This window comes from Lontra canadensis, unplaced genomic scaffold (genome assembly GCF_010015895.1).
Source record: "Lontra canadensis isolate GAN:19392208 unplaced genomic scaffold, GSC_riverotter_1.0 scaffold8, whole genome shotgun sequence".
NCBI classification, from domain to species: domain Eukaryota; kingdom Metazoa; phylum Chordata; class Mammalia; order Carnivora; family Mustelidae; genus Lontra; species Lontra canadensis.
In genome coordinates, this window is record NW_022631002.1 from 16,143,895 (window position 1) to 16,171,632 (window position 27,738).

At 35.7% G+C, this 27,738-nt stretch overlaps 1 protein-coding gene across 4 annotated transcripts in view; it reads right to left on the reverse strand.

The window, feature by feature from the left end:
* Positions 1-27,738, reverse strand: part of NFAT5 (nuclear factor of activated T cells 5) — a 106,257-nt gene that overhangs the window by 7,384 nt on the left and 71,135 nt on the right. For all 4 annotated transcript variants that reach the window (XM_032854063.1, XM_032854062.1, XM_032854064.1 and 1 more), the window contains 5 exons: positions 19,969-20,103; positions 19,791-19,843; positions 12,705-12,837; positions 7,392-7,475; positions 142-290 (listed from right to left, as the gene is read on the reverse strand). In XM_032854063.1, the coding sequence (XP_032709954.1) occupies positions 142-290; positions 7,392-7,475; positions 12,705-12,837; positions 19,791-19,843; positions 19,969-20,103 (554 nt within the window). The remainder of the gene's footprint in view (positions 1-141; positions 291-7,391; positions 7,476-12,704; positions 12,838-19,790; positions 19,844-19,968; positions 20,104-27,738) is intronic.

The window sequence follows — 27,738 nt, forward strand, 5'->3', positions numbered from 1 at the left end:
AAAACTCATTACCTGCATCTAAATAGAAACACATGTGAAATAAACAGGAAAAGTAAAAAGCGCAAACATGGAGAAAAGAAATCAAACTAGCAATTTTTATAACTGAGATGAAGATGTGGGGTACTAAACAATGTAACTCACCTTAAAAATAGGGGAAGATCTTTTTTCTGCTGTTACTTCCATTGGAGTAACATCTTCACTCTTAATCATACTGCTTGATATGAGTGGAGTGATCAGAGCATTAGGAAGAATATTTACCTTATCTAAGTTACAACCAGTAGTTTTCATTGCTGTATACAAACACACACAAAAAGAAAGAAAAGTTTAAAATCACTAACATCATCAACTATTTCATTCTATGATATGCTGACTCTTTGTCATGATTTAAATGTATACTTTTTGATGCTATGCTGGCAGCATGAGATATAAAACTGGTATATCAAAATGTGTCCTCCCTTTTTTGAAGCAGTAGAGGCTTGATGTAACTTCTGATAGGAGCCTGAATGAGACTGGGTTAAGTATCAACAAACTTACATAGTTCAATTATCAAGCTATATTCCTTAGGGTCCTTTCAAAATACCATGAATTACATTAAGCAACATTTCCACAATATATTAAGAGGATACAGCTTAGAAATACCCAGGGTAAAGCTACTCAACTACAACTCTCCTCTTAGCATATGGTTGCCTGGCCACATAAAGTCAAAAACATTTTAAGGGCTATAGGATTGTCTGAACATTTCTCTCCTCTACAAAACTCAAGTGTCTCATTAGAATATGCCGCCAAGTAACCAGATAGACTTTGCTTTTCTAGCTTAATGTCTTAGAAAAGTTCTATATGCTAAGTTGACATGAGTACATTTCTTTTTCATTTTTATTTTTTAAAAGTATTTTATTTATTAGAGAGAGAGAGAGAGAGAGAGAACACGTGAAAGAGAGAGAACAAGAGAGTGAACATGAGCAGGGGAAGGGGAAGGGGAAGGGCAGTAGGCATGGGAAAAGCAGGCTTCCCGCTGAGCAGGGAGCCCAAGCCCCAGTCTGACGCTGGGCTCAATCCCAAAACCCTGGGATCACAATCTGAGCGAAAGGCAGAAGATTAATCTACTGAGCCACCCAGGTATCCCAGCACATTTCCCTTTTAGACAGGACTTAAATAATTTTTTCATTTCAGAAATTTAAAAACTATTTTAGGTTTATCAATTAAATTTCCAAAGCAAAACCAGCAAGTATTTTCCACTTTCTTCTACTCCAGTTTGCAGAAATAGTTACAGATTTACACTAAGGACAGGTAATCCATAGCAGATAAGGTAGGTTCTACCATTTCATTATATCTATTTTTTGTCCTTGATTCCTTTTCTTTGACTTCTTTTTTGTCTAACATCTGTGAAACTGGCACTTAGTGCAGCCTACTGGTATCACTAATGATAGTCTTCTGAACAGAATCCTAGCCAAATTCTGACCTAAGAGTTTACCACTACTCTGAAACCCTACAGAGAAAAACACAAATTCCCCAGAAGGCATAGCTGTTAAACTTCTTAATTTAATACCGAGAAGAAATACTGGCTCTAAAGAGGACTTTATTTATTTATTTAAAAAAGATTTTATTTTATTTATTTGACAGAGAGAGACAGATCACAAGCAGGCAGAGCAGTAGGCAGAGAGAGAGCGAAGCAGGATCCCTGATGAGCAGAGAACCTGATGCAGGGCTCGATCCCAGGACCCTGAGACCATGACCCGAGCCGAAGGCAGAGGCTTTAACCCACTGAGCCACCCAGGCGCCCCCAAAGAGGACTTTAAAATGGCACATGGTATATGAACAGGATAGCTATCTTTGTAATAATTTGATTTTAAAATATTTGAATTCTGGTCTTCAATTTGTCTTACTAGCTAACTGGCTAAAAACAACTCCTGTGGGAACTGATTATCTTCAGGGAGAGGGAAGTGCTCATTTAACTTCTGATATTCTATACTTTATTACTTTGAAAAATGGGTCATTTACTCATGAATTTTCAGACCTATTTTCACCTAGATTCAAGCAACTCACAATCCAATTTTGACTGAGAAAAAACTTCAGATCATGTACAAGGCAGGTATTTAAAAGTATTTTAGAGGGGCGCCTGGGTGGCTTAGTGGGTTAGGCCTCTGCCTTTGGTTCAGGTCCTGATCTCAGGGTCCTGGGATCAAGCCCCACATCAGGCTCTTTGCTAACAGGGAACCTGCTTCCCCCCTTCTCTCTGCCTGCCTCTCTGCTTACTTGTGATCTCTCTCTGTCAAATAAATAAAATCTTAAAAAAAAAAAAGTTGTTTTTTTTGGTGTGATATAAGACAGACTGATCTATTGGTTCTGGTTTATGCGAAACCTGTATTGGGCCCTCTTTGGTTTTACTATTAGTAGATCAGGCCCATGGCTACTTGGCAGGTGTGAGGCATGCAGTGGGTCGACCGTATCAAGTTCTGCTGTTGCTACTACACATGTGGGTGGGGGATGAGTCAGCCCCCAGATTTTGCTAGTGGATCAGCTGCTGTCACTAGGTATAAGTCATCCCACCAAGACTCTGCCAGTCTTTGCTTTTCCTAGTTTTCAAGAGCAGGCTACTCACGCTTATTTATTGATTTATTCTTTCTCTCTGTGCCTGTTGCCAGTTCTGAGCTGCAGACTTCTCTGGTGCCCAATTCAGAAAAAAGGTAGATTAAAGAAAACCCAGGAAACTCACTTGGTGTCAATCTTCAAGTTCTATGGTCCCTAGCCAGTCCACTTTCTTCTCTCTATATTTCAAAGTGCTTTTATGATTGCTCAATTATTTCCCAGGTAATTTGGTAGATTTAGAAGGGAGGGACAGGGAAAAATAAATCTATACTATTATGTCCCAGAACCCACAACTATATCTTTAATGGATGTGTAAACAATATTAAATGGCTTGAGAGAGGTCATCCTGTCTTTCCTTCCTACATTCTCATTATATATTTATGATCCTTTACAAAGTTTCAGGCACCGTTTCAGGTTCCAGTGATGATTAAAATGGATAAAGTACTACTGCCTGGAAATTACATTTTAGTGAAGGAGGGAAAAAAAACCCCAAACATGTGAAGTCTGTGTATTATGTAAGGGCTAGGGAAGAACTTTTAAGCAAATTCAGAAAATCTACAAGGTAAATAAGATAGACATATTTAATCATCCAAATATCAAACTGAATTTGTGAAGAATAATGGTACTGATAGTTTATGCCAAACAGCTCTTATTTTTATTTATTTATTTATTTATTTTTAAAGATTTTATTTATTTATTTGAGAGAGAGAGAGAGAGCATGAGAAGGGAGAGGTCAGAGAGAGAAGCAGACTCCCCATGGAGCTGGGAGCCTGATGTGGGACTCGATCCCAGGGCTCCAGGATCATGACCTGAGCTGAAGACAGTTGCTTAACCAACTGAGCCACCCAGGCACCGCCAAACAACTTTTAAATAGTGTTCACTTCCATTCATGCCAAATAATCTTTGAAACTTAGAACAGTCTTTACTATAAGTTTGCTATTACCAAGCAGCATTTAGGTCAAGTACAAATATGTTTGGTTAAAATATAGATTAAGATTTATAGGGGAAGAAATAGTGGAGTAAAAAACCCACAGGTCTGGGAGCAATCTATGTTGCAAGCTGTCAGTTACTAGCTGTGTGACCTTGAGTAAATCACTTAACTTCTTTAGCCTTGTTGTAAAATAAAATTGAGATATGATTTCTCCAAGCTCCTAAACCTTTCCACATAGCTAAAATCAGTTAGAGAAAAGTATATGCTCTCAACTATTTTACACACTTACCCAATTAATCACTCCTTACAAAGCCGAAACCAAGAGAATGCACATCAATACAAGTTGTCCCTTGAACAATGTGGGGGTTGAGGCACTGACCATGACACATAGTTGAAAATCCACATAGATTTTTTTTTTAAGATTTTTATTTATTTGACAGAGAGAGACACAGCGAGAGAGGGGACAGAAGCAGGGGGAGTGGAAGAGGGAGAAGCACGCCTCCCACAGAACAGGGAGCCCGACATGGGGCTCAATCCCAGGACCCTGGGACCAAGATCTGAGCTGAAGGCAGATGCCTAACCGACTGAGCCACCCAGGTGCCCCCCATATAGAACTTTTGTCTCCCTCAAAACTCAACTACTGATAGCCTACTATTAACCAGAAGCCTAGCCAATAACATAAAGAGTTAACATGTATTTTGTATATGATTATATACTGTTTTCTTACAATAAAGTAGGCTAGAGAAAAGAAGGCTATTAACAAAATCATTGAGAAATACACTATATTTACTGGGGAAAAAATCTGCATATAAGTGGACCTGCACAGTTGAAACCTGAGTTATTCGAGGGTCAACTATACTTTATCCTTGGGTCCTAAACCTATATCACAGAGTCTTTGAGCCATCTTTCTAGAGTGTACCCTCTTGTCTACCTGTGCCTACTAGATATAGAAAACTTCCTGGAAATATGCTCAAGGAACTGTTAACAGCTTACACTGCATACTTTATATTATTTAATCTGTATTACTTTTGTGTTAAGGATATATACTCAGCTGAGTAAAACCGAAGATGAATTATGATAAACTGGCTCTAGATTTAGTATCTGAGTGAGCTGTACAGTTATCCTTCTTACTCTCTACCTACTCCCTCCAAATCCTAAGGAATTAGAAACTTACTTTAAAGCAAAAGCTTTCAATATCTTTCAATAATATCACTATTTGGATATCAACTTCTAAATCTTAATAAAATTAACAGCTATTTATAAGACTGTTACTTGGAAGATCCCTGCCAGAACACAAAGTTAGAAGTCATTTATGTTGCTCAGTCTTCATCATTGAAGTATATTTAATTAAATCTCTCAGATAAAACCTTGGCATTATACTAAAGCTCTGATTTCAAGGGATCATAAAAATAAGCCATAAGTCAAGGAAAACTGCTGGTTCTGAAAGCTACTATTTCTTCTTCATTGATCAGGAATCTCCAAATAATGATATTCCATTTAAAATGACAAGTGGGGGTGCCTGGGTGGCTCAGATGGTTGAGCAACTGCCTTCAGCTCAGGTCATGATCCTGGACTTCCAGGATCAAGTCCCGCATTGGGCTCCCAGCTCCTTGGGGAATCTGCTTCTCCCTCTGACCTTCTCTTTCATGCTCTCTCTCACTCATTCTCTCTCAAAGAAATAAATTAACAAATATTTAAAAAAAAAAACAATAAAATGACAAGTGAAAAATTTAAACCAATGTTTAGTATTCAATTTAATTTTTTTTCAATTTAATGTTTTATCTTCAAAAAATTAATCATGATTTTAATTGATAAAACTGTCAAATAAGGTTTGAATTGTGAAAAATAACGTGTGTTTCTTTATCTTTTTCTTTAACTTAAAATTGTTTTTTTACTTGTGTGTTTCTTATCCATTTTTTTAGCCTTTTAAGATTTTGACCAAATGACTAAATCATTTATTACTGAAAATTAAACATGACATTTAAAACCTTCCAACCGAGGCACCTGGGTGGCTCAGTTGGTTGAGCAACTGCCTTCAGCTCAAGTCATGATTCTGGAGTCCCAGGATAGAGTCCTGCATCGGGCTCCCTGCTCTGCCGGGAGTCTGCTTCTCCCACTGAGCTCTCTCCTCTCATGCTCTCTCTCATTCTCTCTTTCTCTCTCAAGTAAATATATAAAATCTTAAAAATAAATAAATAAATAAATAAATAAATAAATAAATAAATAACGGGGCGCCTGGGTGGCTCAGTGGGTTAAAGCCGTTGCCTTCAGCTCTGGTCATGGTCCCAGGGTCCTGGGATGGAGCCCCGCATCAGGCTCTCTGCTCAGCGGGGAGCCTGCTTCCTCCTCTCTCTCTGCCTGCCTCTCTGTCTACTTGTGATCTCTGTCAAATAAATAAATAAAATCTTTGAAAAAAAATTTTTTTTTGGAGAAAAAAAATTGGAGAAAAGCAGGGATGGTGAAGTTGGCAAAAAAAAGACCACAAATATCCTTAACTTTCTTTAATGATTCATTAATTATAGATTTATTCATCTAATAAACATGGCTTAAATTATTTTTGCTTAGATGTGTTACCTTATGCACAAGAGCTCAACCTATCCATTTTTAACACTAGGTAAGTCACCTTGGGCAAATTATTTAACCTCTCTGGAACTTTGGTTTCTTCATCTGTGAAATGAGAATAATAAATTATCTACCTCATAGAATTTGGAAGAGTAAATGAGACAGTGCCAGTAAAGAGTACGGCATATTGCCTAGCACTTTAATATACATTCGATAAATGCAAGCTATGGTTATCCATTATACAGATTTGTAAATTTTCCTGTAGTTCAATCAGATACATTTTGCAGTTTACTTACTATTGCATAATTCCTCACTAATCTACTCTGGAAGTGTTCATGGTCAGAAATTAAAATGACAAGCTATACTGAACATGGTATATATACAAATGCTGAATTTTACTACTGACAATATAAAAAAAAATCCATTGAATTTGATTAAATATTTTTAATTTTAAAATTTAATTTGATTTAACCCATGAATTTCATGGCAGTAAAAGATAAATAAAGACTAGAATTATAATAAATCAATGGCCAATATGTAATTGACATCTTCATATGTAATTGCAAAAAAGCATCACCGGTGAGTATCTAGTTGTGTTAGAAATCTCTTAAGAAAAAATTTACTCCCTTCTGGCCCCTCTGCCACCTGAGGTATCATAGGCTGGGCAAAGTGTAGTCTGCATGCTGGGAAAAAAAAAAAAGAAAAAGAAAAGAAAAGAGAGGAAGAGAGAAAAAGAGGATGAGAGAGAAAAAGAGAGGAAGGGAGAGAGGGAGGAAGGGATGGAGAAAGGGAGGAAGACAGACAGACCTAATCTCTTTTACATTAAAACATCCTGAAGATATCTTCATTGTTTCTTGGGACTGGCAGGGAGTAAATAAAGATGTCAGAAGGAAGAATATTAACTAAAAAAACTAAAGAAACTTTGCAAATACTGAATTCTTTCAAAACAGTTCAAATTTTGGTCTCTTCAATTTTAAAATTTCAATGTCAAGTACTAATTTTGGTAGCAAGAAGCTTTATAGACTCTATTTTACATAAGTTATTTTATTTTATATTTTAACATTTTTAACATTGGGGAATAAAAAACAAAACAAAAAAATCTCCTCTACTCCAACATATACTTTAAAACAGTTTGTTCATATGGTGAATAAAGGGGAAATACAAGTTGGGAAACAAGTTTCTGCATTCAGTAAAGTTAAATATTTATTTTGTGACATAGAAGATATCCTAAGTGTTCCAAGTACACAAAAGAAAACATAATGGTAAGAGTTGCTAGACAAAATAGCATTTTTGGAAAGAAACGAGTTGGTACCTTTCATGGCCTCTTCAAAAGAGCAAGGTCTTGAAGGACTAGATATTTCTTTCTTCACATTTACATTCAAAGCACCAGCTGTTGCTATTAAAGCAAAACAAAACAAAAGGATTGATGTATTTATTTAAGCTTTTCCTAAAAAAATATGTATCTTAAAAATCTTTAATTGAAATATTTCCCATAAAACATTATTATTTAACAGAAAATCTAAGCAGAAATGAGTCATTTTTTTGTTTGTTTTGTTGTTTTTCAGATTTTATTTATTTGTCAGACCAGGGGGGCGGGGGGGAGTCCACACAAGCTGGGGGAGCAGCAGGCAGAGGCAAAAGCAGACTCCCCGCTGAGCAAGGAGCCCAATGTGGGGCTCAATCCCAGAATCCTGGAATCATGACCTGAGCCAAAGATAGACACTTAACAACTGAGCCACCCAGGCACCCCCAAGAAATGAGTTCTTATAACCACCAATCTATGCCCTAAAATTCAGCAACAAAATGGGCAGTAGCACATGCTCACTTATAAAAACAAAAGCAAGAGCAACTTAAAAAAAATCCTTCTAATAACAGTATTCATGTTGATATGTGATGAGTAGAACACTGTTATGAAACTTGTTTTTCTTTAAGTAGGCTACATGCCAGCATGGAGCCCAACGCTAGGCTTGAACTCATGACCCCGAGATCAAGACCTGAGCTGAGATCAAGAGTCGGATGTTGGTTTAATTGAATGAGCCACCCAGGCACCCCGAAACTGACATGAAACTTTTATTTATTTATTAACTTATTTATTTATTTGACAGAGCGATCACAAGTAGAAGAGAGGCAGGCAGAGAGAGAGAGGGGGAAGCAGGTTCCCCACTGAGCAGAGAGCCCGAAGCGGAGCTTGATCCCAGGACCCTGAGATCATGACCTGAGCCAAAGGCAGAGGCTTTAACCCACTGATCCACCCAGGCGCCCTGACACAAAACTTTTAAAAATTATCAAATATAGTGTAATACCAGATAACAAAAATTCACCATTCATCTACATAATTTACTTAAAAAAACTGATTGAGAAACATTTGTCAACTAACCGAACTTAATTTGAAAAAAGCTGTGATGAACATAGAGAATATGTAACATTACAATTATTCTTTTTGTAAAGCCTTGGAAAAAATAATCTTTGTATATTATTAATGGAGAATCGCTGGCCTATTACATCTAGTCATATCAACTACAGCTACTATGGCAACTTAAAATTTAATGGGCCTAAGAATAGGGTTTAGTTCTGAAATGATAAAGTTAAATAAATTCCAAGTTTCTGTTTAAAATGCCTATACAGTAATTTTTTAAAAAAATGTTTTAATTTCTATTTTTCAATGTATTTATTTTATATTCCCTAACTTATTCAGAATGGGAAATGAGTCACCTTACTTTCAATTTCTTTTAAATTTTTACTTTTATTGACTTATTTTTGAGTAATCTGTATGCCCAATGTGGGCCTTGAACTAATAACCCTGAGATCAAGTGTGGTATGTGCTACTGATTAACCAGCCAGGAGCCCCACCTTATTTTCTAATTTCTTATTTTTGACATGACAATGTGAAATGATATTTATAAAGAGACTATAAAGAGCTAATTAATTGTGAATAAAAAGACATGATGTGCACATCTAAGGATGAAGTTAAATAACTTATCTCAGTGTGCTACATAGGTGGTCCAACAAATGACATATAGAGAATTGAATGGAAAAGAAATCCACAGACAATTTTATTTATTATTATTTTTTATTAAGTTTTTTTTTTTTATTTGACAGAGAGAGAGAGAGATCACAAGTAGGTAGAGAGGCAGACAGAGAGGGGGAAGCAGGCTCCCCGCTGAATAGAGAGCCCAATGTGGGGCTCGATCCCAGAACCCTGAGATTATGACCTAATCTGAAGGCAGAGGCTTAACCCACTGAGCCACCCAGGCGCCACCACAATTTTAAACCATAACATTAATTCTAGCAATTACAAATTTTATGTATGTATGTATGTATGTATGTATGTATGTATTTAGAGAAAGTGCATGTGTGAGCGGGGTGGAAGGGGCAGAGGGAGAGAGAGAATCTCAAGCAGGCTCCATGCCTAGTGTGGAGCCTGACTCCGGCTTGATCCCATGACCCTGAGATCATAAACAGAGAAATCAAAAGTTGGACAGTTAACCAACTGAGCCACCTAGGTGCCCCAACAATTACAGATTTTAAAATAGAAACTAATCTTTGAAAACACTTCAAATTTTTACTTTTAAAATCAAGTTTTAGTCAGTTTTTGGTCACAGCAACAACGACAAAAAGCATAAATTTTACATCCCTCATTTCTTATAGAAATCACCACTGCTGAGTCACTACAAAAAACAGCTAATGTGATTTGTGTGTCTTAACAGATGGAAGTAAAAGCTTTGGTGACTAGCAACGAAAGAAAGTTTTACGACCCTGTAAAGTATCTAAATGCTTGAGAACATGCACATGCAATGTGCTTTTTAGGAGTACTAGACTCAGAGGGCTTTAGAGAGGCTCATGTCTGACAGTGTGTGCAGAGCCAGTTTTTGTTCACTTGAACCACTGCCCTAATCCTACTTTTAGACCATGTACCAAGTACCCAAGATCCCCAAATTTTCTGCATAACTATTTTAGCCTATGTGTATAGTCTTGGGCCTATAGAGTGAACAGAGCTTGGAAACACTGGTTGGTACACAAAGGCACCCTAGGGATAGAATGAAGCTAAGAAAGGGAAAAGAAGGGGGCACCTGGGTGGCTCAGTTGGTTGGGAGACTGCCTTTGGCTCAGGTCATGATCCTGGAGTCCCAGTGTCAAGTGCCACATCAGGCTCTGATTCTCCCTCTGACCAACCCTCCCTCCTCTCATTCTCTCACTCTCAAATAAAATTAAAAAAAAAAAAAAAAAAAAAAGATAAAAAGATGTGCGCCTGGGTGGCTTAGTTGGTTGGGCGTCTGCCTTCAGCTCCAGTCATGATCCCAGGGTCCTGAGACAGAGTCCCACATCAGGCTCCTTGCTCAGTGGGGAGCCTGGCTCTCACTCTGTCTTCTGCTCCCCCTGCTTGTGCACTCTCTCTCTGACAAATAAATAAAAATCTTTACCAAAAAATTTTTTTAAAAAAAGGAGAAAAGAAGGCTGGCAGGCTGGGGAATCCTTTTTCTTCATGTTGCCGTATTTGGCCTAGAACTCCCAAGCATTCTGATAATCCTAAATTCAAATCTCGACTTCCAGGTTAATATGAAAGTATCTTAGTAAAATCATAACTTTTAAATATTGAGACAAATAGTATAATGGTTGCCATTTCTACACTGACTTGTGCATATTAGGGTAAGCCTAGTTTTTGCTGTTATAATTCTACACAACTGAATATTCAAATGTTTAACTACAGTCCCAGATGAATCACAACAGCAATTGGTTTATCATAATGAGATAGTGCAAATTTTCTATAACCACGTTTTCCCAAAATCATATTCTCTCATGTATACCTGAAATGATTATATTTTATAAAACACAAAAAAGTGAAATTATAGGAAGATTCTTTAATTAGCTACAACATAAAGGCAGAAACTGAAGCATAAGGTCTTATTACAAAGCTTACATACTATGTATTTATTTGATTAAGAGTTTCTGATACCAAATGTTATACTGAATACAAAATATGAAAGGAAAAATTTTAAATGTGGCCAAAGATGGCCAATTAGTATATGTAGTAAAGCAGAAGACTTAAAAGTTATTTAATCTGACAATTTTCAAAGGGGGATTTCTAATCATCAGCATGTATTACTAATAAATGAGGATTCTTAGTGCTAATACTAAGTCCTGATGTTCTTCATAATTGATTAGTAAAAACAAACAAATAACCATAAAACCTCAGTATTCTCAGGACTGTAAAATCTTTAAGGCTATTCCCTGACCACACATATAAACTTCCCTCTTCCCTTCCACACAGATGATAGAGAAGCTCATTAGGAAAAATGTTTTTCTGTATCAATTATGCCAGCTTTCCCCCAACATGAATAAGTTCCTCATCACAAAATATACTAAATGCCACTATTTAAGTAATTAGCTGTTACTAAAATGCTTTAAATACCATTAGTTTTAAGCCAAACTTCCTTGGATTTTTGAAACCCTCCTAGAAAGAAAACAACCAAATATTTGATCTTTGAGTATCTACTCTTTCCTATTTTTACTGAAACTATTACTTCTAAACTTTGCCTTTTCCTGTCTGAAAACTTTACTGCTAATCTTTTATTCTGAAACAAATATTAATTTCATTAATGCTATATACTGTGGCATACTTTTGTAGCAAAATGGTGAATAAGCAAATGCTGTGAAATTCAGACATGATTTTTTAAAAAGGGGAGAGGTGAGTGATAGAAAGTAATTAGTAAGACTAGATATAACTGTCCCAGCTACTGTTTCCATCGCTTTCTCTTGCCAGGACTCTTTTTCCCCTGACACCTTTATTCACTTTGGACTTCACTGACTCCTGAAACTATTTGGGAATAACATAAATGATAAGCTTACAAATATGGAAGAACTGCTAATTCTGAAGTGTGCCCGAGACTGGAATGAACTGAACCAATGGTAAACATGGCAGAAACCAAGCCTAGGTCAATGGAACTTGTGAAGAGTTTCATTTTCCAAAATGTTCTCCCCACTTTTGCCGAGAAAAGGCTTTCCTTCTCTAGGCAACTAAATGAATGTAGGCAAAAAATTCTTGCGATACTTCTTACCCAGAGATCTTCTAAACTTATAAACATTTCAATTGTTCTTATTGCTCTGGTTTCTAAATGCTTGAAATTATATTTAAAATACTCATTAACCAGCAGTCTTCTGATATTTTTGACTACACAAATTAGAAATTGTTACGTGCATGTAACTCTATTTGTGATTTTATCATTTATCAATCCAAGCTTATCTCTCACTTCTCCCAAAATACATCCTATAAGCCAGACACAGACTGAAGTATTGTTTCCCAAGGTTGTCACTTTGAACTTACCGCATGTAAGAGGTACTTAATGAATGATAATTCTTATTAAGAAGTAATCTACATGATATAATTTTGAAGATAAAATTCTTTAAAGCATTCCTAGTTTTTCTTTTTTACTATTAGAGCATAGGCAGAAAAAACACCTAAGAGTAAAAACATTATTTGGTGGCCATCTTCTTCAGAAATAATGCCCTTAGTATCAGTTCACCTCAGCACACAACTTTTTCTTTTTGGATCGCTGATATTCATATGCTTCCAAAGAACTAGAAATTAATTACTGATTTTAGTTCAGAATTTTTTATTTTGACATACCTGGGTCTGGAGTGTAAGTGAATGGCTGAACATCATGAGATCTTCCAGCATTGGTCACTACATATATTCCCACTGACACCGGCAAAGTTATATGTTGGTCATGATATGGGGGAACCTTCACAATAAGATGATTCTAAATTTAAAGGAAATACCAAGAGTTAAAAAAGAAGCAATATTTAAATTAAAATTTTGAAATAATTATAATTAAATACATTTCTTGTTAGCTGTAAAGTATAAAAAACTCTGACTGGAAAAAAAAAATGCAACTTAAAGCTCAGGTTCACAGGCATCAGGACATTAACCTTAAAATTGCTTTTAATGTTTTACAATGGCTTACAAGGTGCTTCTCCTGTCAACTTCATCTTTTTTCCATTCCCCCCAGGCTTATTATACTCTGACCACACTGACCTTCTCAGTCCATTCTTTTAACACACAAAATTCATTTTTTTTTTTTTTTTTAAAACCTCACAGTCATTACAACTTGCTGGTTTCTCCCATTGAAATATTCTTTCACCTCTTCAAAGACTAGTTCCTTACCCATTTTCAGGTCTTATTCAAAATGTTACCTCCACAGAGAGGCTTTCATTCTATTTAAAGTAGCACCCCTTCCCAATCTGGTCACATAATCTTGTTTATTTCTAAAATAGCATTTATCACCACTTGAAATTACTGTGATTATTTGTTTGTTTTTTGTCTCTTTCCAATCACAAGAATTTAAGCTCCATAAGAACCTAGGGTGTTTTGTTCTTTGTTCTATATCCACTGTTAAGCACTTTACACCAAATACACTCAAATGTATTTGTTGAATAAAAGAATGAATAAATTTTGAGAAAAAAATATGTCCACCAAGCACAATGTCAGTTATCATGTTTTGTAAAACATCAATTGTGAGATGTACTTTGCAATGCAATTCACAACTGCTTCCTAACCACTTTAATTCTCATTTAAAGTCAAATAGATGGGGCGCCTGGGTGGCTCAGTGGGTTAAAGCCTCTGCCTTTGGCTCAGGTCATGATCCCAGGGTCCTGGGATGAAGCCCCGCATTGGGTTCTCTGCTCAGCAGGGAGTCTGCTTCCTCCTCTCTCTCTCTGCTTGCCTCTCTGCCTACTTGTGATCTCTCTGTCAAATAAATAAATTAAAAAAAAAATCTTAAAAAAAAAAGTTAAATAGAATTCAGTGTACCCAAACTCTAGCAAATCAAAGTTATTTTTGTTGGATTAGTGGCAGAAGAATCCTCATAAAATTCATAAGTCCTTCATCAGCACTTATTCAAGGAGACTCCATCTTCTTGAAGGAGACCATGAACCATATGTGAGTTTTGCTCTTCTTCCCTAGTGTATTACAGTAATGGGAAGGAATATTAAGGGGCAGTGATTATGTTTTCTTACTGACGATGTGATATGCAAGAGGCCAATGTTGACAAATGAGAATGACAAGAGTTCGATGACATTTTTTTACAAAAAGATTATTTATTTATTTATTTGACACAGAGAGAGAGAGAGATCACAAATAGGCAGAAAGGCAGGAGGCAGCAGGCTCCCCCGAGCAGAGAGCCCGACGTGGGGCTCGATCCCAGGACCCCGAGACAATGATCGGAGCTGAAGGCAGAAGCTCAACCCACTGAGCCACCCAGGCACCCCTGATGACATTTTTTATTTAGCTAGACTAGAGTTGGTGGACTCGGCAGACAGATCAAGTGACAAGTGGGGTCAAGGTCAAGGTTTCAATTTCTGTGCACTTAATTTGTTTCTAAGCCATCTTAAAACACTCTCTGAAATAGTCACATTACAAATAAAGAAACAGCTTCTCATTTATGGCATTATGCGTCCTAAGCCCAGTTAGCCATTTCAAAAAAAAAAAAAAATCATTTTTAAGACAGATGAGAAAACATATAGACAATGAGTGTATCCATAGATATTGAGGAACAAAAGTCTGAAAGTATGTATTCAAATGCACCTGAGGTCATCAAAAAATGTATCTGCACTGATCTAACTTCTAATAAACAGTTGTAAAATCCTGTGTACTCTTAGTGTTACTCTTTAGTTTAAACACTGTAACTATGTCACAAAGCAGTCTTAACTACAGTTAAAGAGATGGCTGAATGGATGGACTTGTGAGGTATCTTTCTAGTCTTAAAATTATTTGGCAAATTCTGTAATTGAAATTATTATTCTGAGTAAGATCTTTTTTCTTGGTAATCAGTAACAGAATTAGTATCTAAAAGTCAGATGCATATTTTATTTAAAAATTTTTACTCCACTTGCTTTGGAGAGCATACTTAAACCTAATCTGAAACCTTTAAAAAAACAAATGAACCTATTTTGATACTACTCCTTTGTACTCCCTCAATCTGATTCTAGAAATCCTATAAGTGGTTTGAATTAAAAACTAAATTATGAATAGTGATAAGTTGTTTTTAAATACTATTTTAAGAAATTAAGAGCAATTAACTACCATTAAGCAAGCAGCACAGATAAAACATACAAAGGGTTGGGAGGCCCTTGGAGCAGGTTCAATGTTCTCTAGGGTAAAAACAGAAGCAATCCTGGGGCACCTGGATGGCTCAGTAGGTTAAGCCTCTGCCTTCGGCTCAGATCATGATCTCAGGGTCCTGAGATCAAGGCCCGCATGGGGCTCTCTGCACAGCGGGGAGCCTGCTTCCCACCCCCCCCCCCCCCCCCCCCCGCCCCCTTTGACTGCCTCTCTGCCTACCTGTGATCTCTGTCAAATAAATAAAGAAAAATCTTTATAAAAATTTATGAAAAACAGAAGCAATCCCAATTTTAATTTCTTAAAAAAATCTGCTTGGATTCAAAATAACAATTTTCTTCTTCTCAGCAGATAATCTTTTTTAGAACTTGTAAGCAATGGTGTTAGATATTTTTCATTCTCCTAAATGATAATTTATCACTGTCACATTCATTTTGCAGTTGGGGATATATATACATATACATAATTAAAGACACATAACAAAACAAAATTCCTAATAAAATCATTTGAAAATACATAACCTCTAAATTCTCAAGGCTTTTTTTAGTCTAGATGTTCCCCAAATTTCTGAGGATCTCTTTTGGCATTTCTTTCAAGAACTGTCTTTCCATATTTATACTAAAAATTCCATCTTCTCCAAAACTCCTAAGTTTCTCCTTATTTTTTTATTCTCTCCCTCTAAAGAATATAATAGAAAGAACTCAGAAGACTAAGGGTTGAGAAATAACAATCTACACACCTGTGTTTTTGATATACTAATGCCTGTTTTATGTTTTATAAAACAAGTTATTCTTAAATCGAATTGTATACTTCTTAGTTTTTAATAAGACCATATCTAGCTCCTAGTTCCCATCTTTAAATCACCTCTGTATTTCAAGCTGTGAGACTCTCTTGCTTTCTTTCATAACCAACTTATCTTTAAGACTGTATATATACATATACACACACACACACACGTAGTCTTAATATGTGTGTATGTCTTATATATATATATATACACACACACAGTCTTAATATGTGTGTATGTCTTATACATATACACACACACACACATAGAAAGAGACTATATATATCTAAATATATGCAAAATATATGTGAAAGAGATCTCTTAGAGATTGATCTTTAAGATACATATCTTTTTGTATATATTTAATAGGCAATTTCTACAGAATTTATCTGAAATTATTAAAATGGGAATAGATATAATGACCCTGTGCCTACCACATTTGGTATACATGTACCTGAGACATATTATGGCTTTGTATAGAAGAGTCAGATATTAAACAAAGAACTGTTTCCCCAGACTTCATTAATCTCAATTTTTAAGTCTGTTTTTAAAGCTTTATTCATTCTTAATCTTTACACATAACATGCAGCTTGAACTCACAACCCTGAGATTAAGATTCACAAGCCCCTCTGACTGAGCCAGTCAGGCACCCTCAATTTTTAAATTTAAATAATAAAAAAGTTTAATGTCTGAGGATTTGATTTTGGGGTTATAAATGAATAGTTACCACAATTATTCATAATTGCAATTTGCAAGGTTCTTTAAATGGTCTTTTCTACTATATCATCTTCTGGTCATGTTTTAATATCACAGAGGTCCTTTCAGCTTTTCTGTATGGGCCTGGTATTTCTTTACTGACTACAATTTTCTTTTCTTTTGTTTTCTGAGTACCCTTCCCTCTAAATGTTTAATTTTTTAAAATTTTATTTTTCTAAGTTATCTCCACACAGAGGCTCAAACCCACAATCCTTAGATCAAGAGTCACATGCTCCACTAACTGAGCCAGATAGGCACCCCTAAATGTTTAATTTTTTTTTTCTTTAATATAATCCATTGGATCAATTCTTTTTATCTTCACTGTGATCCCATTCTAAAACATGTCACAGAAAGTCCCTTAGGAAAAAAAAGCTTGCTGAAAAAAATTAAAATTTAAAAATGAACAGCACAACCACAGAATTAATGGAAGATCATATTATGTTTTAGTTTGTTATACATACTTGCTTGCAAAAACCCCAGGACCTCTAGATATAGCCACCAAATAAGGACATTAATTCCTTTCCATTCCACCATGTCTTATTTTTATGATTATTCTTCTTTAATCTATTGTAGCTGGCATAACTACCCTGAAAAAAAGTGTTTTAAGAATATTAACTACCCCATGCCTCAAAGGTAAAGAAGGAAGGAAGGAAAGAAGGAGAGGGGAAGAGGGAGAGGAAGAGTTAGAGGATGAAGAGGAGGAGGAAGATGTGGAAGAAGAAGAAGAAGAGGAGGAAGAAGATGAGGAGGAGAAGAAACAAAGATTTCTTACCATTAGGTTCTACATGAGACAGCAAGTTAAGACTATAATTTGTTGGGGCTATCTTATTAATATTTTGTATAATTTATAGGGCAAGTTTCTCAGTCTCTAGAACTAGCTATAGGATAAGGTAAGGAAGAGAAATTATAACAGTATTACTTGTAAAGGAGTTTACATTAATTTAACCAACTCATCAAAAAACAAAACATGTTTATGGCACACACAGAAGTATTGCATGGAAAAATTAAGCTTCAGTCAAGACCAAAACTATAGGCATGTAAGAGCCTGGTTGAAATTAGGGTTTGAAGTACCCGCAAAAAGAATAAGGAACCTCAGACCCGAGTCCTCATTTTCTTCAAAGTGAATAAAATGACCCAACAAGTTTTTCATGAGTATCTGTTGAGTGCTTAATATTATGAGGAACACGGAAGAGTCATAATACATTGTCCCTAACCTCTGGGAGTCCTCGAAAGGAAGCCACTGTTGGTTCATGGGAAGTGGCAATGGTCTGCTCAAATAAGTTATATAAGAAATCATAAAATGTCAGAATTAGAGGGGACCTCTTAAATAATTTAGTAAAAATTCACAGATTAGGAAACTGGGGCATGAAAGTGACTTGTCTTATTGAGGTAACCAAGATTGCTAGTGACAAAGCAAGTGCTATAACTTCAGTTAAGACAGAGATTGCCCAACAGTGTATGTGATAAAGGAATGACTGTTACATCCTATTATCTCCCTTTCGCAGCATGTAGTAGCATAAAGACAGAGGAAAACTTTCTACATAGCATCTGTCTAGGTATGTAAGAAGCTCCACTTTAAAAGGATACTATTTTGTGAAGAATTAACTTTACCCTATGGTTTAGTTTTTGCCCCTGGCTACTGAAAGGTAATCTCTAAGACCTTAGAAACTCCTGCCTGATAGGAGTATTTCTGACAGGGGGCTTTGGTCACTGGACAGTCCAACAATGTGATTTATGAAGGGGACTTTGCAATGTCGTATCAGTTCCAACCTCTGGTGGAACTGGAGACTAAAGATTAGCTGCTTGGGCAGTATGTGACCAAACCCTAATAAAAACTCTGTACGCCAATGGCTTGGGTGAGCTTCCTTACTGTTAATACTCTGCATATTGTCACACATAGATGTACTGAGTGTGTAAAGCATCCTGAGGACAACAAAAGCTTCACCTTTGGGACCTTCCTAGACCTTGCTCTATGTGACTTTCCCTTTGGCTGGTTCTGATTAGTGTTCTTTTGCTATAATAAAGCTGAAATTAAATATAGTGTTTCCTGTGTACTGTGAATTATTCTAGCAAATCTAAGTGGGGAGTGGGAAACCCTAAGTTTGAAGTCAACTGTTCAAAAATGAGAGTGGTCAGAAGACCCCTGAACTTGTGGCTGGTTAGTATCTGAAATGAGGGAACACTGTGCCCTTAGCTTTGAGTATGGCAATGTATTTTACTGGATACATATTTTAAAATTTATTTTTAAAAAAATACAAAGGAATAAAAAATTTTAAAAACTAAAAAGATTAAACTGTTTTGATAAATTGGCCAGTCTCTAATTTTTGCCTCTTCCATCTCTCTACTTGTTTTCATGTGCTCTTTTCTACTCCTATCAACATTTTATGGTAAATTTTAGGGTTTAGGTACTTTACACATTAGTTTATTCCTGCTCTGTTCTCTGTCTGTGATCCACACCTATATATGCTACTCTTCTGCATATGCGTCCTATCTGATTTGTTTAAAAATTTGTCCTTTTCTGCTAGTCTCAATTTCTGTAAGTTTGGTCCTATTTGTTCTACATTCTAATTCTTCAATCAGTTTTTTATCCTTGTTTTCAAGCTCTTTTTCCTTGTCATTTTGAAAACAATACATGGTGAGGTCCTACAATACAGACTCTTTTGTGTAAATTTAACAAACAGTGCCTCTGTGAAAAGGTAACTAACAAACATAAAACCCCTGACATAGCAGGTACTCAATAAATAAGTTTCCCTTTGATAAACTAAATATTAGGCTAGGATAATCCAAATCCTCAGAAAAAACAAATATTAGGAAATAAATGTTTCACTTATTAACAATTATTTACTAATGCTTCAAACTTTTAAAAATAGACAACTGTCATTTCTAGCATTAGTAGAATTTTCAGCTACAGAAATTCAAGAAAGAAAGTTAAATGATTTATATGAATCCCACATAAAGAAGAAATTAAATCTGTTTGATTCAGGAAAATTTCAGAACAAAACTGAATTTCTCAGAGAGTAAATAATTAAATGACAAAAAGGCTTAAATTATACCTGATGAAATAATTCCATGTCAATTTCAGCTTCTGACTTCCAAGAGTTTTCATCTGATTGAAATAAAAGCAGTAATTTATTAAAATTTTTAAACGTTTTTTATTTTGTAGCTATCATTATATCTTTAAAACAAAGTAGAACGTGCAACAATCTTCATACCAGCGTTATGCCTACTTACCAGAAACATTTTCTTGGAAAATAACTTTAGTTCCTTTCAGAAAGTTCTTGCCAATTAAAAATACTTCTTCCTCTCCTTTCACTGAACAGCTATGCAAGCTTTTCTTTAAGATTTCTGGCACTCCTGCTGGCTGAGCTGTGGGTACACATAAGCATTCCATAAAAAGAACCACCAACACTTATTTCTTTTCTAAAATCAGTTCTAGAAATTGTCTTTGTTGACCCTTGAATTTAACTTCCTTTACTCTGCAACTTAACTTCCACCCTAACAGAAAAAAAAAACAGGAAAATCCATATTAAATTTTTAATAACTCTGTTAAGACTTTGTAGAGATGGACTAATGCCTAAGAGGAGGTTTTATATGTCATCTTTGTTTTATCGTTATGTGAATAACAAACAAGTTTTAAGATGTGCACTTAGTCTTAATATTTTTAAATTTTTTTGTCTCAATATTTTTAAAAAATTCTATTTAAAACAAGCTTGTCCCACAATCCTAACCTCAAAAATGTCAGCTATGTTTTTGCCATTACAAGACTTCTGAGGCAGTATCTGCCCCTAGCTGGTACTGAGGGCTTCTTTAAGGATCTACATCCAGGACTCAAGAGGCCCCACACCAAAAGAACACCTAGAAACTGACTGAATCCAATTCAGAATAGTTTTTTCTACCAGAGGATCTCCCTGAACTAGGATAACCTGAGGTTAAAAAATAAAACAATTGAAAAACTAGTGCATAAAGACTAAGTAACCACTACTAAAATAAACAAAAGAATTGTAAAGTACTGAGGGCACAGATCTAATGAATAAATTACAATTAACCTACCAACTTTCTCATGCCAGGATTTCCTTAAGAAAATTTAATAGGTATTAATTAGCAAAACAGGTTCCTAAATTAAGTAAATCTAGGAAAATACTTGGTTAAAGCAAAACTAAATGAACAAAACGATTTCTCAAAGTATTTAATATTCTGATAAACACTATAAATATCCAATAACGAATATAGTATATAGGTTCCCCAATATATTTGACTCCAAAAACATTCTTCCTTTCCAATGCCTGGGTGAGCGTCTGCCTTCAGGTCTGGTCGTGATCTCAGGGTCCTGGGATCAAGTCCCACATTGGGCTCCCTGCTCTATGGTGAGTCTGCTTCTCATTCTGCCCCTCCACTCATTCTCTCAATCCCTCTCTCTCAAATAAACAAAATCTTAAAAAACAAAAAAAAAAATTCTTCCTTATTGACACTTAAGGACTAGTTTTCCACCAAAATACTCTGAGATGCTGGCATATGCAAATAAATACCTTTTAAGTATCCAAAAAAACTGTTCCCCAGGAGGTTAAGCTCTTTCACATAGATTACACTATCTGTTGTTTTAGTAAAACCTCACAACATAAGCACTGCAAAGGTAAACTAAATTTGGCTTGTATAACTCACCAATTTCTAAATTAATTAGAGTCCGCTACACTTTAGGAAAAGTTTAATTTTTTTTCTCTGTAGACACTTACATATTTAAATAGTTAATTTTATCCTTTTAATAATATCATATGGAAAATTTTTATTGTTAAACTATTCACTGCCCCTCTTTCTCTTGGTCCTTCCTTGTGAGAAGGCTATAATTCTTGTGCCACTCAGGTCAGAACTGGCCATGTGACTCATTTGTATAATGAAATGTGAACTGAAATAATATGCCAGTTCCAAGGAAGAGCTTTTATAACCTTACATGGTTCCACTTTTTCCTTTTTCCCCTCTACTACGAAAATGTCAGTGTTGTAGATAAGAGCAACTTCTTCAGCCTGGATCCTAGAGTGAAGAGAACGGCCCTGCTTCCAAACCACAGCCAGTATTATCATAAAGTGAGAGAGAAAAAGAACTGTTGTTGAGTGCCACTGAGTTTTTTTGTTGTTGGTGTTACTGCAGCATCATTTAGCCTCACATACTGATACAAACAAGTAAGTATCCTGTGCTTATTAAATATTTAAATGGCAAATGACACTTTCAGCAATGTCTAAGAGTTTAAAAGAAATTGTGAATGTATATCCATACATACTTGTTAGAACCCAGAGGATTAATATATGAAGAGAATGGAAACCGTTACTGGTCAAATACCGGCAATTATATGCCCTTTGTAAATGAAGAATTAACTGAACTTATTTACAGCTTTTTAGAGTAAGAGTGGAACTCAACAGTTGTTTTTAAAGGACATTCAAGAAAAACACAGTAAAATTTTTTTGAAAGATTTTTTTAAAGTAATCTCTACATTCAACATGGGGCTTGAACTCACAACCCCGAGATTAAGAGTTGCCATGTTCCACTGACTGAGCCAGCCAGGTACCCCAGTAAATATTATTTTGATTAGAAAACAATAAGAGATGACAATTATATGGCTATATTGTATTAACAAAATGAATGGAAAGTATACAACCCTTCCCCTCATTTTCAAATACTGTGTGGAAATTCCAGACCACTGATGCTTATCAAAGCTTTTATTTTTTCCTATCTCATTTTTCCTTTTACGTATTAAGGGCCTATGATGGCCAAATGAGGTTCCTTGGAGGGTACATCATGTATATATCTTCTATATATTTGTATTTTCATTACACAAAGAACTAGTCTGTCATCTGTCACTGTTCAAGATAATTTAACTTTTAACCTTTGACCTTAGAAGGTCTTTAAGTTTAATGGTTACCTAACAGCCCCAACGCCATTCTAAACAGAACCAAAGTCAGTATTATTTAAGCATTAACTATTTTATTTTATCTTTAAGTAATTACTAAGCCAGCTCTTGAAAGTGATCGTACTGCTTAAAAAATTATAACACAAAAAAATCAGCCAATTAAAAAAATTTAGAAAAGCAGCCAATTCTCTGGTACTATAAGAACAATGTGCTTCTAGATGCTTTTCAAATAATAGCCTCAAAAATAAAGCTGAAAAAAATTAATAAATATATGAATATGGAAAAATAACAGCAAATATTTCAACATGCCAAAAGAATTAGTAAATCTTTTTAATAATCTCTGTGAAGAGAAGGAAAGTTTACCCAATGATATTATCCTTTTCCTAAAGTTGTGGGATACAGAGAAATAAGGGAAGTAGAAACTTATGAAATTCAGTCAGATTTAATCCAATATATATTATTGTGAAGAAAGCCTAATTAATTTTGTTATATCTTAAAAATTAGCATATTAGGGAAGATACTAAAAAAGTATGAAAATTGATATTCTTACTTTGATATAGTATCACCACATAATGCACGCAATATACAAAAACAAACAAAAACCATGTATACCTGTATTGCCTGGAGAAATAGAAATAAGTCAAGAAAATAAAAGGTGATAATTCTTCTATCCCCTTAAAAACAAACAAACAAAGAAACAGGTAGTGGATCTAATGGTCATTGTTAAACCAGCAAGTAAAAGCAGACCTTCTTTTTCAGTGTCACAAAGCACAACATGAATTCTGGCAATAGGCCTTCTTTCCACTGAGTGTCTCTAGCTGGAAGATCAAATGTCTGCTTCCTCTCCTCCCTTCCACCTCTATCACCTTTTGGCCCCTATTCCTCTTCTACCTCCCTCTCATCTTCCTGTTTCCCTCTACCTCCCATTCCAATTCTAACCCTTCTTACTAACCTATTTCCTTTTCACCTCTCTTTCTATTCCAATTGCTTAAACCTATCAAAAAGGTTATATTCATGGAAATAAACATAAACCAGGAACCCATAATGGAACATTCTTTTATAAAATTTTTTAAATAAAAGGATTTTGGGGGCCCTTTCACTGTGTATTATTTTTATGTTTACTTTTTCTCTTCCCTCATATCCCCCCCCTCTAAAGTCTAAGTGCAAGTCTCAGGCTTCCTAAAGTGGACAGGTTAAAATTCAAATTCTTTAGCTCAACACACAAGTTCCTATAAAACAAATCTTGCCTAGCTCTACTACCTTCAAATCTTGCTACTTCTTCATAATACACACACACACAAACACACACACACACACACTTAGAGAGGGAGAGACAAAGGGAATAGCAGATGGGGAGGAAAAGAGGGAGAGAGGGAGGGAGGAGCAGAGGGAGAGGGAGAAGCAGAATTCCTGCTAAGCAGGGAGCCCAGGACCCTGAGATCATGACCTGAGCCGAAGGCAGCCGCTCAAACAACTGAGCCACCCAGGGCCCCTATTAGAAATGTCCAGAGTAGGTAAATCCAGCAGAATCCAGTAGAAAGTAGAATAGTGGTTTCCAGGGTCTGGGATAACAGGGGAATGAACAGTGACTGCTAAGAGGTACAGTATTTCTTTTTTTTGGTGGCAATAAAAATGTTCTAAAATTAGATAATGGTCACAGTCATACAACTTTGTGAATATGATAAAACTGTACATGTTAAAAGGCTCAACTGCATGGTATGCAAATTATATTTCAGTAAACTATTATAAAAGAAAAAAGAAAAAAAACTATTATGGGAAAGCATGAACCTAACTGTATGCGAATTTAAGATAATTAAATGCCTATATACTGAACCTTAATTAGAAGCTATACAACTTAAAATGTATATCCACTATTATGTTAAAGTTGATAAAAATTAATTCTTTCCTATACATATATATTTTAAAGATTTTATTTATTTATTTGACAGACAGAGATCCCAAGTAGGCAGAGAGGCAGGCAGAGAGAGAGGAGGAAGCAGGCTCCCTGCAGAGCAGAGAGCCCGATGTGGGGCTCGATCCTAGGACCCTGGGATCATGACCTGAGCCTAAGGCAGAGGCTTTAACCCACTGAGCCACCCAGGCGCCCCTCTTTCCTATATTTTATGGGAGATATCAGCTCAAAACAATGAACAACAAAAAAAATCAGATTTTCTCTTATCTACCTACTCTCAACAGTTTTGTCCCTATCCTATTACATAAAAAATGAAAATAATCATTTCTATTTTATTAATAACAGAGTTGTTTTCCAGATCAAATGGGATAATGTAGTACTCTTATTAATAGGAAACTCCATTAGATTAATACTCACTAGAGAGGAAAAATGACTTAACTACAGTGGATTTGTAACCAGGGCTTAGGCATGATTAGCCCAGTCTTCTTTCCTCCCTCTTCTGCAACTGCCTACATGCACAAAGCATACATTTTATTTAAACTTTTAAAAAATATATTTTATTTACTTATTTGACAGAAAGAGAGAGAGAGTACAAGCAAAGGGAGTGGCAGGGATAAGGAGAGGGAGGCTCTTGCTGAGAGCCTTGACTTGGGGCTCCATCCCCAGACCCTGCGATTATGACCTGAGCAGCCGCTCAACCAAATGAGCCACCCAGGTGACCCAAAGCAGACATTTTAGATGGTTTGTGCCAGTTGCTAAGAGGCCTACAACTGTAGAAGGCTAAGAAGCCTACAACTGCTCTGACTGGATGGATAGATATACCCTACTCTGGGATGAAAAAGTCCTCTTTCTAACAGTTTTATCAGTAGTTAAATTGGCATTATCATCTCAATTTCTCAACTCCCATGTGTCTAACTCCAATTATAAGGTAAACATTTATTAACTTCCTAAGACCTCAGCATACATGAAAGTGCTTTATAAACCACAGAATAGGGGCGCCTCTGTTGCTCATAGGGTTAAGCCTCTGCTGTCGGATCAGGTCATGATCTCAAGGTCCTGGGATGGAGCCCCACCTGAGTTCTCTGCGAGCCTGCTCCACCCCCTCCCCCGCCCCCGTTTCTCTGACTACTTGTGATCTCTGTCAAATAAATAAAATAAAATCTTTAAAAAATATATATATATAAGCCACAGAGTATAAGAGAGAGATAAAATAATACTGTGAAAAGTAATATTGACATTAATACCTTTTTCTGTACATCTAGTTTAATATTTAAACAAAAGTAAAAAAAATTAAAAATATATCATTTTGTTGCCAATTAAAAAATAAAAAGATTGATCAATCTACAGACTGCTAGGTACTGTATTTAATGAAAACCCATGAAGATCAAGTAAAATTGATCAAGTAAGAAACAAAGAATGATGACATTCATTACATACAATGATAGCTTTTCAAAAAACCAAATCACTGATTCACTAGGAATGTACAGTTTAGGAGGCTTAGGGGTACCCAGCTGGCTCAGAGGAGCATGTGACTCCTGATCTTGGGGTCATAACTTTAAGCTCCAAGTTGGGGGTAGAAATTACTTAAATAAGTATTTTTTTTTAAAAGGAGGCTTAGAGGGCGCCTGGGTGGCTCAGTGGGTTAAGCCGCTGCCTTCGGCTCAGGTCATGATCTCAGGGTCCTGGGATGGAGTCCCGCATTGGGCTCTCTGCTCAGCAGGGAGCCTGCTTCTCTCTCTCTCTCTCTCTCTGCCTGCCTCTCTGTCTACTTGTGATCTCTCTCTGTCAAATAAATAAATAAAGTCTTAAAAAAAAAAAAAGGAGGCTTCGCTTCTTACCTAAATGATTAGATGTAATTGATATTCATAGAAATTACTATTAGAAATATTTTAAGCTAGATTAAGGAAAAAACCCCTGTTTGTATGAAAGTCTATAAAAATAACTTTAATAAGAAATAAATGTGAAAACTATCATGTAAACGTATTTGAAAACTAAAAGAAGTATGGGAACTATTACTGCCAAGGTACCCCCCCTTTATAAAAAATTTTTTCCTTCTTTCAAAAGTAATTTTTTTTATTTGAGTATAATTGACATACAATGTTACATTAGTTACATGTATACAATACAGTGATTCAACAACTCTATACCTTATGCTATGCTCACCAGGAGTATAGCTACCATCTCTCACCATGTTATTACAATACCACTTACTATACTCCCTATGTTGCACCACCTTTATTTTCTTTCATTCCATGATTGAAAGCTTGTACCTTCCACTCCCCTTCACCAATTTTGCTCATCCCCCAGCAACCTGGCTACCATCTGTTTGTTCTCTTATTCTACTTTTTTTATTCACATTTGTTTTGTTTTTAGATGCTACATATAAGTGAAATCATATAGCATTTGTCTTTCTCTGTCTGACTTGTTTCACTCAGTATAAAACACTGTAGATTGATCTGTGTTGTCACAAATGGCAAGACCACATCCTTTTTGGTACTCCTTTCTTTCAAAGAAATTATTGTTCATGTTTATTGAATCTAGTTTCTCTAAGCAGATGAAGAGTGACAAATAGTCAACTAGATAAATAAAAATAAATATTCTACACCTCCATAATAAATGACTTCTACAAAAAGAAATGGAAGGGACAATATAGGTATTCAAGGAAAACCCCCCAATATGAACTGAGATCTATTTTAATTCATAAAAAACCTAAACTACTCACTAAAATACTAGCCAATAGGATTCAACAGTACATTAAAAGGATTATTCACCACGACCAAGTGGGATTTATTCCAGGCCTGCAAGGTTGGTTCAACATCCGCAAATCAATCAATGTGATACAACACATTAATAAAAGAAAGAACAAGAACCATATGATACTCTCAATAGATGCCAAAAAAGCATTTGACAAAGTACAGCATCCCTTCCTGATCAAAACTCTTCAAAATGTAGGGATAGAGGGCACATACCTCAATATTATCAAAGCCATCTATGAAAAACCCACTGCAAATGTCATTCTCAATGGAGAAAAACTGAAAGCTTTTCCACTAAGGTCAGGAACACGGCAGGGATGTCCATTATCACCACTGCTATTCAACATAGTACTAGAAGTCCTAGCCTCAGCAATCAGACAACAAAAGGAAATTAAAGGCATCCAAATCGGCAAAGAAGAAGTCAAACTATCACTCTT